A 12,901-nucleotide genomic window follows, 5' to 3' on the forward strand; every position below is an offset into this window, starting at 1 on the left:
TTTTAGATCTAGTGCATTATTTTGGGGGGAGTTTTTTCTATAGAAAAACATTTATCCAAAATGCCTATTTTTGTTGATAAATATATTTACTGCCAGATTCAGTAAAAGTTTTTATGGTTTTAACATTTTGGGCCATTCTTTAGACCTTTACAGTGACCTTGATAATTGTACTGACCAAGGCATTATGAATTATGGTGTTTCCATGACAACTCTAACTGAGGTATTCTTGAAACTAGAAGGAAAAACAGCAACTGATGAAGCAGGTAAAAGAAAATGTCACATCCATTATAAATAAATAAGAGAACTATCATATGATGTATATAAAAGTGTATTCAATTGCTCTGACTTTCCAAGAGTTCCAACCCAAGACCCAATGCTATGAATCTACTTCCCCATGCTTCACCTGACCATTTTCCCCCTGCCCAACAACATATTATCTAGCCAATTATAATATTCAGAGAACATATTTATTTGATTCAAAGTAAGGCAAAACAAAGTAAGTTAATACTTCCTGGCCATTTCTCAACCATATCACCTGTACTCCAGCCATTCTCCTCCCATTGGAACCTGCACTCTATCCCTGACCCTGGACTCTGAGATGCAAGCTTTTGCCTTATCTTGCCCAGATCCAGGTCCCAATGTCCCTTTCTGGCTGTTTCAAAACAATATCACCTACAATGCAGTCATATTCTTCATCTCCCTCCCACCAGAAAGTAGTACAAAACATGAACTGTACTCAAAAGTGAGCTTTCTCTTAATTTTTGCCTGGAGCTAGGCCTCTCGACTTCTCAACCATTTCCAAACTGTCACCCTGTATGCTTCCTCCTCATAATCTCCCCTTCATGTATGCCTTCACTTTTTAGAATGAAAATTTCTTGAGAATGCATTACTTTCTTACATTTGAATCCCCAATGCTTAATGTAGTGACTGGTACATGATAAGTGGTCAATAAATGCTTAACATTTCTTCATTCATTCAATATCCATTACTTTGTTTTTCCAACAGGTACTAAGAGTAGACAACATTATAGTCCCAAAGAACAACTCTCATATTTCCATTTCAATTGTCACTGTCAGCTCAGACCAACTAGGAACCTGCTTGGGGATATATGTATGTGTGTGTGTATACACGTACACATATACATATATTCATATGTATACATACACATACATACATGTATAATATATACATATGAATATGTGTGTATGTGTATATATGTATGCATATATATAAAGTTCTGTACCCTCACTCAGTGCTAGCCTATTCAAATTACCGTTCAATCATTTAATAAGCATTGAACAGTCAGACCCTATGCTAGGTTATGGGGATGATAAGACTTAGAAAAACATGAATAAGGGGCGGCCAGGTAGCACAGCGAGTAAGAGCACCAGCCCCAGAGTCGGGATGACCTGGGATTGAATCCGGGCTCAGACACTTAGCACCCACCCAGAAACACCTGGCTGTGTAACCTTGAGCAAGTTACTTAACCCCAATTGCTTAAAAAAAAGAAAGACATGGATAGACTAGCATGAAATAAAGAAGAGTAAAATGAACAGAACAAAGAGAACATTGTATACAGTAACAGCAATATTGTTTTAAGAATAACTTTTAGTGACTAAGTCATTTTGACTATTATAAATACCCAAATTAACTACAAAGGACATATGAAGGATCTACATCCAGAGAAAGAACTAATTAAGAGCATGGAATGGTGTATGTATACAAACACACACACGTGTGTGTGTGTCTAATGATAGCCATCTCTAGGGCAAGGGTGGGGAGGGGGTGAAGGGGAAAAAAGAAAGTTTCAGGATAGCTCTAGTATATATTTAAAAGGAATAGCAAGTTGTACATAATAGATTTGTAGTTTTATGTACAATCATTTTTTCCTATTCTGCTGTTACAGAAATGCTTATTTTATTTCTTAATTTCTGAATAAAATGAATAAAATAAAAGAGACAAAACAGTTCATACTCTAAAGGAGTTTATACTCCTTTACAGACCAACAACACCTTTACAGATAAGTAATTCAAATATATATAAAGACACTTGTAAAGTAACAATAATAGCTAGAATTTATATAGTGCTTTATGCTTTTCAAAGCATTTTATACATGCTATTTCAGTTGATTCCCACATCACCCTGTAAGATAGATGCTATTATCATTCCCATTTTACAGATGAGGAAATGACATGGAAATAATTGCATCGAACCCAGGGTCATACATATAGCAAGTGTCTGAGGGAAGATTTAAACACTGATCTTTCTGACTCAAAGTCCAATATGCTATCCACTGTGTCACCTAGCTAACTAGTATTATACTAACTGCACTAGTATTGTACTAACTGTGGGGCTCAAGAAAGACTTCTCATAGGAGATGGTTCAGAAACTAAACTTTAAAGGAAACTAAGTATTCTAAGAGGTAAAGATGAATAAGGCATGAACATCAGGAATGGGAAATAGCCTGTGAAAAAACATGGAGGCAGCTCTTAGTAAGTTATATATAAGGAACAGAAAGTAGGACAGTTTACTTAGAATGTACAGTGAATGAATGGGAGTATTATTCAAGAAGTCTTAAATTAAGACAGGAACCATATTGTGAAATGTGCTCAGTGCCAAACAGGTTCCTGAGAAGGAGAATGACCTGGTCAGAACTGCCCTTTACGAATTTTAATTTAACAGCTATATGGAAGATGGATTACAGAGAGGAGAGACTGGAGACAAGAAGAATAATTGGGGATTTATTGCAATAGTCTAGGTAAGAGGTGAAAAGGAACCAAATTAAGATAACGATATGGGAACCGAGAGAAAGGACTGGATGTGAGACAAGTTGGAGAGGCAGAATCAAGACTTGTCAACTGATTAGATATGAGTAGAAAGTGACATTAAAAGTCATGGAAAACTGAATTTGAACATAGAACACAAAGGTTGGTGGTGATGTTGACAGAAATAAGGAGGTTGGAAAGAGGGACAACTTTTGAGGAAAATATGAGTTCCATTTTGTACATGTTCAGTTTGATAAGTCTATGGGACATGCAGGTGTAAATCTCCAATTGTCAGATTGTGATATGTGATTGGAGCTTAGGAAAAATACTAGGAATCATCCACATAAAGGTAATAGTTGGACTCATGGGAGCTGATGAGATTACCTACATCAAACCTTTTAGAGAAGGAAAAGAAGAGAGTCTAGAACAGAAGCTAAGGTAACCAACAGAAAAGGCTTGGAAAATGGGTAATGACCCAAAAAAGGAATCCAAGGAATATTCAGTCAAGTAAGAGGAGAAGCAAGAAAGGGTAATTTCATTAAAAAAAAGGGAGGAGGAAAGAGCATAAAGGAAGAAGAGATGGTCAATGGTATAAAATTATTCAGAGAAATCAAGAAAGATGAAAACTGAGAAAAGGACATAGGATTTAGCAAATGAGGTTTGCTAAATGGTGGTCTCAGAAAGGACAGTTTTTCAATTGAGTGTTGAAATAAGTGTTATAAACATCTGAGGTGTAAGAGGAAAGGAAATGGAGATGACAAATATACATGACTTTCTTTTCTATGACCTTGTGCAAGTACTAATACTAAGGCATTATGCTAGGAGTGGCATATATACAAAGATACATAAGACATTCTCAAGAAATCGATTCTTTTAAGTTAAATATAGATTCATTTTGTCCTTTTGTTGTTCAGTCATGTTCAACTCTTTGTGACCCCATTTGGGGTTTCCTTGGCAAATATACTGGAGTGGTTTGCCATTTATTTCTCCAGCTCATTTTATAGATGAGTCAACTGAGGCAAACAGGGCTAAGTGACTTAACCAGGGTCATATAACTAGTGTCCTAGAGGAGGACAGATTCGAACTCAGGAAGATGAGTCTTCTTGACTCCAGTCCTGGCATCACATCATTTGGGCCACTTAGCTGCCTCCTTCCATTTGTCCTAGAAGCACTCATTTCAAGTATTTATTAAGTACTTAAATTATATGCAAGCACATGTGCCACGCACTATCCTAAACACTGAGGATACAAATAAGAAAATAAAGACAGTCTGACCTCAAGTCTCTTTAAGTCTAATAAAGGAAGTCAACACACAAGCTAGTGGGGCAGGGTTGCTTGGTGCATGATGTTACATGGAACCAAAACCAAGCAAGAGCTATTGATGAAATGTTGAAAATTACCTGTAAATTCAGATTTCAGTATTTTATATAGAAAGCTAGTTGGCCCAGTGTTTGGGGTTCAAATCTTGCCTCAAACACTTACTTCTCTGTGTGACTCTGGGCAAGTCACTTAACCCTGTTTACCTCAGTTTCCTCATCTGTAAAATGAACTGGAGAAATAAATGACAAACCACTCCAGAATCTTTGCCAAGAAAATCCCAAATGGGGTCATGTAGAGTTGGATATGACTGAAAAATGACTGAAGGACATAAAAGAAGACTTTGACTGGAGTTTAGTGCATCACTCTCTAGCTCTCCAATCAGAGGGGAGAAGAGGCTGAGGACGCTGAGAAGGCGTTGAGTATAAAAACTAAGTCAATCAGCAGAATGAAGATCAGCTTATCCTGGGTGGAGAATGATGGTCCTAGTTAAACTGCTGATAGAAAACCTCCATATGAGAGTACTTGCCATGATACCATAAAGAGAAGGGTCAGTATAGCTTCCATTCCTCATTGGAAGTCTCAGTAATACAAAACTGTCCTTTATTTTAGCTGCCATTTTCATAGGGTTGGGATAGCAAGGGGACCTTTAGAATTAGCCACGTGATTGAAAAAGTCAGTTCTCTCCAGCATGCCAAAATACTGTCACTCTTAACAGTTACCTGGAAACAGGCAGAGAATATCTGAGTATACCTTATATGTCCAGTATTACACAAACAAATGAACCAGCCACTTCCCTCAAGGTGATTGCATTCTACTAAGAGGATACAATACCTTCATTTGTAACGTATTTATTATTTTAGACGTTTCAGTCCTGTCTAACTCTTTGTGACCCTATTTGGGGATTTCTTGGGAAAGAAATTGGAGTGGTTTGGTATTTCCTTCTCCAACTCATTTTATAGATGAGAAAACTGAGGCAAAGAGGGTTAGGTGACTTGTCCAAGTTCACACAGGTAGTAAGTGTCTGAGGCTGGATTTGAATTCAAGTCTTCGTGACTCCAGGGCTAGTGCTCTATTCACTGTGCCACCTAGCTGCCCTTGTCATTTATATCCATATATAATTTGTGAAATCAAAAAAAGAAGTTAAAAACCTTTGTGTACATCTTACTATCTCTGCTAGAGTATAAACTCCCTGAAGACACAGACTATTTTTTTTCTTCCTTCCCTGTCTGTCTCCACACTTTGGAAATAGTAAGTATGATTACTGAATTTAATGAAAAATAATCATTTGTCTTCATTTGTTTCTTTGGTGATTTGAGTTGACACCATTAATAGAATATCTAAGGCCCCTTTTTCCAGTATCCCTAAAAGAAAACTGTTACATTTTGAATCCTATTTTACTTATAAGGGATTTGTTCTGTGTTGTCCTTTTTTCATCATGTCTGCAGATTTTGGCAGTCATGGGCAAGAGCAAACAGAAGTCACAAGACATTTTGAAAACTTTGTCGAACCAGAGCAAACTTCCCCTTCTCTCCTTGGAGAGAAGATGGAAACAGTCAGTGGCATAGCTCTCTGGAGACAACAGATTTGTGCAATTGGAAGGGTTCGCTTCTTAAAATTAAAGCATGATGGGAAAGCTGTTCTGTCATTGTGAGTATCAGTATCCTTCTGATTTAAGACATAAATATACGTATACACACATACACACACATATATATATGTATTTGGTCTCTAAACATTTTTCCTCCATTAAGTCCTACTCTGATGCTTCATTATGGTGGCCCTGGGTTCTTGAAATCTATACCAGCTCAGCATAAGCTCTAGCAGCTTTTTCCATGTTCAAAAAAGGTTTCAAGTCTGGTCCTGGCAGTAGATTATCTCTGCTTTCTGAGGATCAGTTAGCAGGAGGCTGGTTGAATGGTGACCGGTATTTTTGCCATGAAACAAAGAAAGAATGTTTCAGTCCTATAGAGCTCCCTCTCTCTCCTGCAGAGACAGTTGCAAAGTGGTAGGAAAGGAAACTGGTGGCGTCAAAAATCACAGTCTTTGGACTATTTATAAACACAAACTTACTGTTGGTGCTAAATGTGAAATCCTTGTCCAGTAACCAACTAATCTTGATATCTCTCTAAACAAAAACAGAGGACAGAAGGAAATTTCAATTAAAGGAAAAGTGGCTCAAAGGCTCTCCTTCGTAAAGGAACAAATAAAGGAGTTGGAGGATTTGGTTTTATTGAGTTTAATGATAACAAAAAACAACATACCATGGGACATGATCATCCCGTATTGTAGTATTAATGATAATCATTTGTATCCCAAAGTGTTATTATGAAAATAATTGTAGCTTGTATGCCAATTTTTTCAGAGGATCAAGAAATTCAGAAATTATAAGAATGATCAAGAAATAAATCAAGAAATGATAAGGCCCTCTTCAAAGTCCAATTTGAGGATTTCCTTATTGATGATGAAGTCCTTTACAAATGCTCCAACATAATGCTCTGCATTATGTTGATCGTATCGAACTCAAGAACATTTCAGAGCATTCTAAATGAGATCCATAATTACTGAGTTTGGCCTAATTTTCCACACAAGAATACTAAGTGAATGAAAAATGCCTGTGGTCCAAAATATGATATACTGTTAAATGAACAAGCTATAGATTTTATTGATTGGCACATATATTTTAGACACATACTAAAAATGCTTTTTTTTTTTGGAGTAAGCAGGGCAGGGCAATTGGGTTAAGTGACTTGCCCAATATCACATAGCTAGTAAGTGTGTCAAGCATCTGAGGCCAAATTTGAATTCAGGTCCTCCTGACTCCAGGGCCAGTGCTCTATTCACTGTGCCACCTAGCCACCCCCAAATACTAGAAATGGGCATGAAATCAAGCAAAAGGAGGAATACAGACTGGATTACATTTAGCAAATCATGCAATCCTTTTAATGACCACAAATTTCTCCCTGAAGCAAAGTTCCATTTTTTTCAAGGTTCTTTCTGGCTCTGGATCTATAATCCTATGATCACATGCTTAATATTCATATTGACACTTTCTCAATCAATGAACCCCAAAGACAAAAGAAGTTATACCTCAATGAAAGGATGTTACAAGTTATTTTCAGAGATTTAAATAAATTGAAAGGAGTTAATTTTATCAAAACTCAAAATAAGTTGTTTATATATACATATAATCATACTATATATAATTTTTAGTCATTCTTACACTGCAGTATTCATGATAAACACAATTTTAAAAGACTGCTATCTACAGTGAAGGATGATAAAGTACAGATAGTGTATGCAGAACTTGTAAAGAATATCCAAAGTAAGTCAATAATATTTGTTAAATGCAATTGAAAGCCGGATACTTGGAAAGATTGTGAAAAATAGAAGTAAAAGACTACACATTATGAATATTTTCTTAAAGAAAAGAGTCAAAAACAAAATTGATTGCCTTTGGGAAATTATGTAGCTCTTTTAACACTCCTATGCTGGTCTAATGGTTTAATTTAATGCCAGTATTTTTTTTCACAGTAGTGCTGAATATCACAGAACATCACAGTCTCAGAAGAATTAAAATTCCATTTGACCCAATGGGTAATGGAAAAATACATAGTTGGTGAGAGGAGACTACAGCATTTTATCAATAGTGACATTATTCCCATTTTACAATTGAGACAGAGTGAAGTTAAGTGACTTGCCCAGGGTCATATTCTTAGGAAAGGCATAAAGTTGTATTTGAACTCTGATCTTCCTGACTCCAAGACCAACACTTTTATCTTCTCTGTCACCTAACTGCTCTGTATGAAAGCTGAAAATAGAAATACATTGTTAAGAAAATATGTGAGGAAAAATAGGATAATCATGAGGTGAGGATAACAGATGGGCAGCCTACAAGCTGAACTAGTGTGTGTAAAATGTGATATTTTCAGTGTTAGATTGAGCCTCTAGCCTAGAGGATTTGTGGGAAGACATGGCCAAGAATTACACAAAATGAGGAAATGTGGGTGAATTCCAGTCCAATATTCTGAAGGGAGTATTATCTAAGTATCAATGAATCAAATACCAACTCAGTAGGTTGGGCATGCACAAATGTAGGATCAGTTCATGTTCCTGAGGAAGAAAGCGGTCTCTTCCTATAGAGTTACAACCTACTCACTGATGTGAGCAGGTTGTAACTGGACTATACCTGGACTAGACCCAGCTCTGAGCTCTCTTTGGGCTGCTTGAAATTCTACTACAATGCCTCATAATCCTACTTTATAACCTGCAATTTCAGGAAGAAAGGAACATTAACTAAAAGTCTGCCTTCTGTTTACATTAGCCTCACCTGACCAAAATGGGACTAATGGGATACAAATTTGAGCTTCCCAAAATGACTTAGACCAGGGGTGGAGAACCTTCAGCCTGGAGGCCACATGTTGGCCCTCTTGGTCCTCAAGTGTGACCTTTATGTGACCCTCTAATTCTTTGGATGCAGCCTTTTGACTAAGTCCAAGTTTTACAGAACAAATCCTTTTATTAAAGGGGGGACCCAGAGGGTCACTTGTGGCCCCCAGTGCACAAGTTCTCCTCTCCTGAAGATATTTGTCCAATTACTCTAGCTAACTGTAAGGGAAAAGTTCCTTAACCCTGAGTTTTCTTGGTTACCTTAATTATATGTAAATCAAATAAACCTATAACCTGACTTAGACTTTAGATTTGTCTCTTAAAGAAATTGATATGTTTGTTCAACTTTATGTCATTGAAGGAAGCATGGCATTGTGATTTTTTGTGGTATATATAGTGTGCTTGTTACTTATGAGTTTAATTCCCCTGATTTATAGCCACTGAGATTCATTCAAATTGATGTCTCTTACTATGAAACGTTGGGAAAAGTTTGAAACCAATCTGATTGGCTGATGTCAGAGGCATATCTTCCAGAGAAACTAAATGACTGTAGGGAATGGTTGGGTAGATTTTTGAAGTCCTATGTAATGGTACCATCTCAGACTGAGGAGGGTGCCTTCTTCCTGCTTTCTTCATCTCCCAAACAACCTAATAAATTTCTTTCTAAACTGGGGGGGGGGGGGGGGGGAGGAGGTAGAGGAAAAGGGAGAGAGAGGGAGAGGGAAAGAGGAAGGGGGGGTGGTTCTTTATCTTCTTGTTGCTGAGGGCCAGGGAAAGAGGAAATCAAGGGAGGAGTGGAAAAAACAAGGTTGGTGTGTCATAAAAGCTTGCTAATTGAAAAAACAAACTTTAGGGAATATTTGCTTTTCTAATTGTAAAGATAGCAGATGCAAAAAAAGTTTCAAAGGGGTTTGGTTCTAGAATGAATGCTCACGAATATTTCCTTTTATATGTCCCCTTCCCCTAAGATTCTTTTAATGCCTAATTTCTCTTGCATCTATACACTTTCCATATATCTTGAAGCAAAAAAAGTTTTTCTATTCATATATATGATAATTTCATGTGAGCATTTATACTCTGAATTAATTTGATTCCCACTACTTGTAAATAATTTCAAATTGTTCCAAAGATTTTTTATAATTCCTATCATTATTTTCTTTGAATAACTGTTATTTTGAGTGTATGCATGTATGCATGTACATGTGTGTGTGCGTGTGTGTGTGCCCATGATCAAATTTAGATTTAGCTTGATATACTCAAGGCACTAAATTATTTGAAATGAAACTGAGTTATGCAGATGAGTAATCTGGGTTATTCAGATAAAACTTCTATGCCTGCCTTGTGGAAGGACTGGTAAAACACTTTGTTAGGCATTTAATAACTCTTTGGAGAAAGATGCTATAGCATACAGGTATAGACTGTCCTTGGTACATTTTTTTTTCTCGACAGAGACAAAGTAAAAGTGAATTTATACTTACATGCGATGTTTTCTTTTTTCTAGATTTTTGTTATTGTTGGTTACTTTGATACCCATTGCTTTCGAGAGTATATTGAGACAAATATTTTTTCATCCTGCTCCTTGGAAATTTTCTCCTGATATGTATTTCCTCTCTCCTGGACAGCAACCACGAGTTCCACTCAGCAGCCTATTAATTATAAACAACACAGGTGAATAAATTACATTAACATTTTTAAGTGGATCATTTTTAGTTATTTTTGTTGTTTTTTAAATTAAATTTTATATTTATTTTTACTTTACATCATTCATTTCCACAAGATTTTGAGTTACAAATTTTCTCCCTATCTTTCCCCTATCCACCACCCCAAAACAGCGATCCCACTGAATACCCCTTCCCGAATCTGTTCTCTGTGATATCCTCCCTCAACCTCCCTCCAACTTTCCAGTAGGGCAAAATGGATGTCTATGCCCCATTACCTGTACATATTTTTTCCCAGCTGCATGTAAAGAATATATATATATATATATTTTAAACATTTGATTTTAAAACTTTGAATTTCAGATTCTTTTCCTTCCTCCGTCATCACCCACCCTTACTGGGAAAATAAGCAATTCAATATAGGTTGTACATGTGTTAGCTATGCAAAACATTTCCATAGTGGATATATTGTGAAAGACTGACTATATTTCCCTCCATCCTATTCTGCCCCCCACTTGTTCTATACTCTACTTTGGCCATGTCCCTTTTCTTTTTTTTTTTCAACTTTTTAAAAAATTAATCTGTTTTTTTCCTTTTAGTTTACAGGATTCAATTCCACAATTCCTTGAATTTCACATTTTGTCCCCCTCCGTCCCCTCTCCTCCATGGCGGCATATAGTCAAGTATAGGATCTGTAAATACTTTCACATTAGACATTAGTAAGGTTATAAAGATGGATTGTATCAGCTGGAATGAAAAATGGCAAAGAGGACATAAAACCAAATAAGAGAAGGAAAAAGATCAGTTATTTTGCTTCCACCTGGATATAAACTCAGTTCTTCCTAATTCTTTCTCTGGATGCACATATTTCTCTCCACATGTCCCTTTTCAAAAGTGTGTGCTTCCAACTTCCCTCCTTCCCAACCTGCCCTCCCCTCCATCATCCCCCCTCTCATCCCTTTCCTCCCTACTCTCCTGTAGGGTGAGATACCCTATTTAGTGTTTATGTCATTCCTTCCCTAAGCCAAATTCAATGAGAGTAAGGTTGATCCATTCCCTTTCACCTTCCTGTTCTTCCCCTCCACTGTAACAGTTTTCCTTTACCTCTTCTATATGAGATAATTTACCCCATTCTGTCTCTCCCCATCTCCTCTCATATTCCTCTCTCACCTCTCAATTTCACCTTTTAAATATAATTCCTTCCTATTCAGTTGGTCCTGTGCCCTCTGTCTGTGTATACCTGTACACACACATACATACTCACATATGTATTCATATGCCCATGTAATCTCCTATATTGACACATATATGTATGTATATGAATATACATACATTTATATTCCCTTCAACTATTCTCATACTCAGAATAGTTTCATCAGTTACAATTATTGTTTTTCCATGTAGGATTGTAAATAGTTCAACTTTGATAAGTGCCTTATGATTTCTTTTCCCTGTTTACCTTCTCATGCTTCTCTTGCTTCTTGTATCTGAATGTCAAATTTTCTCTTCAACCCTAGTTTTTTCAGCAAGAATGCTTGAAAGTCCTCTATTCCACTGAATGACCATATTTTCCCCTGAAACATGATACTCAGTTTTGCTGGGTAGATGATTCTTGGTTTTAATCCCAGCTCTTTTGCCCTCCAGAATATCATATTCCAAGCCCTTTGATCCTTCAGTGTAGAAGCGGCCAGATCCTGTGTTATACTGATTGTGTTTCCACAATATCCAAATTATTTTTTCCTGGCTGCTTATAATATTTTCTCCTTAATCTGGGAACTCTGGAACCTGGCTATAATATTCCTAGGAATTTTTTGGGGGGGGGATCTTTTTCAAGAGGTGATCAGTTAATTCTTTCAACCTCTATTTTGCCCTCTGGTTCTAAGACATCAGGGCAGTTTTCTTTGAGACTGGAGGATGATTTCTAGATTCTTTTTTTTGATAGTGGTTTTCAGGTAGTCCAATAATTTTTAAATTATCTCTCCTGGATCTATTTTCCAGGTCAGTGGTTTTTCCTATGAGATATTTCACATTGTCTTCTATTTTTTCATTTGTTTGGATCTGTTTAATAGTATCTTGATTTCTTATAAAGACACTAGCTTCTATTTGCTCCAATCTAATTCTGAAAGAATGATTCTCTTCAGTGAGCTTTTTAGATCCTTTATCCATCTGGCAAGTTCACCTTTTTAAGGCATTCTTCTCACTTTTAGTTTTAAAAACATCTTTTCCAATTCCCCAGTATGCCAGTAGGTTATTATCTAATCCAGTGGTATCTAAATGCTTTTGATAACACACCATTTCAAAAAAATTCATGCAGTGACATACAAATATGAAATAATTTAATTTATTATTATTTAGGGCATAGAAATAGGACATGTGATTTCACTGACATGAATAACTCCTGATGAGAAAATTTCCTCTACTCATGAAAGTATGCACCTTCTCTGTGACTTGTAACCTCAGAGCACCAAAAAATTAAATAATTCATCGAAGATCATAAAGTCAGTATATGTCAGAGGTGAGACTTGACCCTAAATCTTTCTATCTTTGAGGCCATCTCTCTACCTACTACACCATGATGCTTCCCCTATAGTTATATTTAATTGAGAAGGCTTTTTATGCTGCTAATATGCCAAATTTAAAAATTAGGATGATTTATTTCACTTTTATTTCAAATGTTCCCCCTCTTTTTGTGCTTTAGAATATACATAATATATTAGTACACAGTAAATTTTTGTATATAGATGAAGTCTATATATGTGACCCTGGGCAAGT

At 36.4% G+C, this 12,901-nt stretch overlaps 1 protein-coding gene across 6 annotated transcripts in view; it reads left to right on the top strand.

Moving 5' to 3' along the window:
- Positions 1-12,901, top strand: part of LOC138152592 (ATP-binding cassette sub-family A member 10-like) — a 118,531-nt gene that overhangs the window by 48,494 nt on the left and 57,136 nt on the right. For all 6 annotated transcript variants that reach the window (XR_011166139.1, XM_069076554.1, XM_069076552.1 and 3 more), the window contains 3 exons: positions 144-263; positions 5,531-5,732; positions 9,973-10,139. Coding sequence is in view for 5 of the 6 variants with exons in the window: in XM_069076554.1 (XP_068932655.1) it covers positions 144-263; positions 5,531-5,732; positions 9,973-10,139 (489 nt within the window). In the remaining variant the exon portion in view is untranslated. The remainder of the gene's footprint in view (positions 1-143; positions 264-5,530; positions 5,733-9,972; positions 10,140-12,901) is intronic.

The sequence above is a fragment of the Petaurus breviceps genome, unplaced genomic scaffold (genome assembly GCF_028583685.1).
Source record: "Petaurus breviceps papuanus isolate PSGF00001 unplaced genomic scaffold, PetGlider_PUasm1.0 90925, whole genome shotgun sequence".
Taxonomy (NCBI): Eukaryota; Metazoa; Chordata; class Mammalia; order Diprotodontia; family Petauridae; genus Petaurus; species Petaurus breviceps.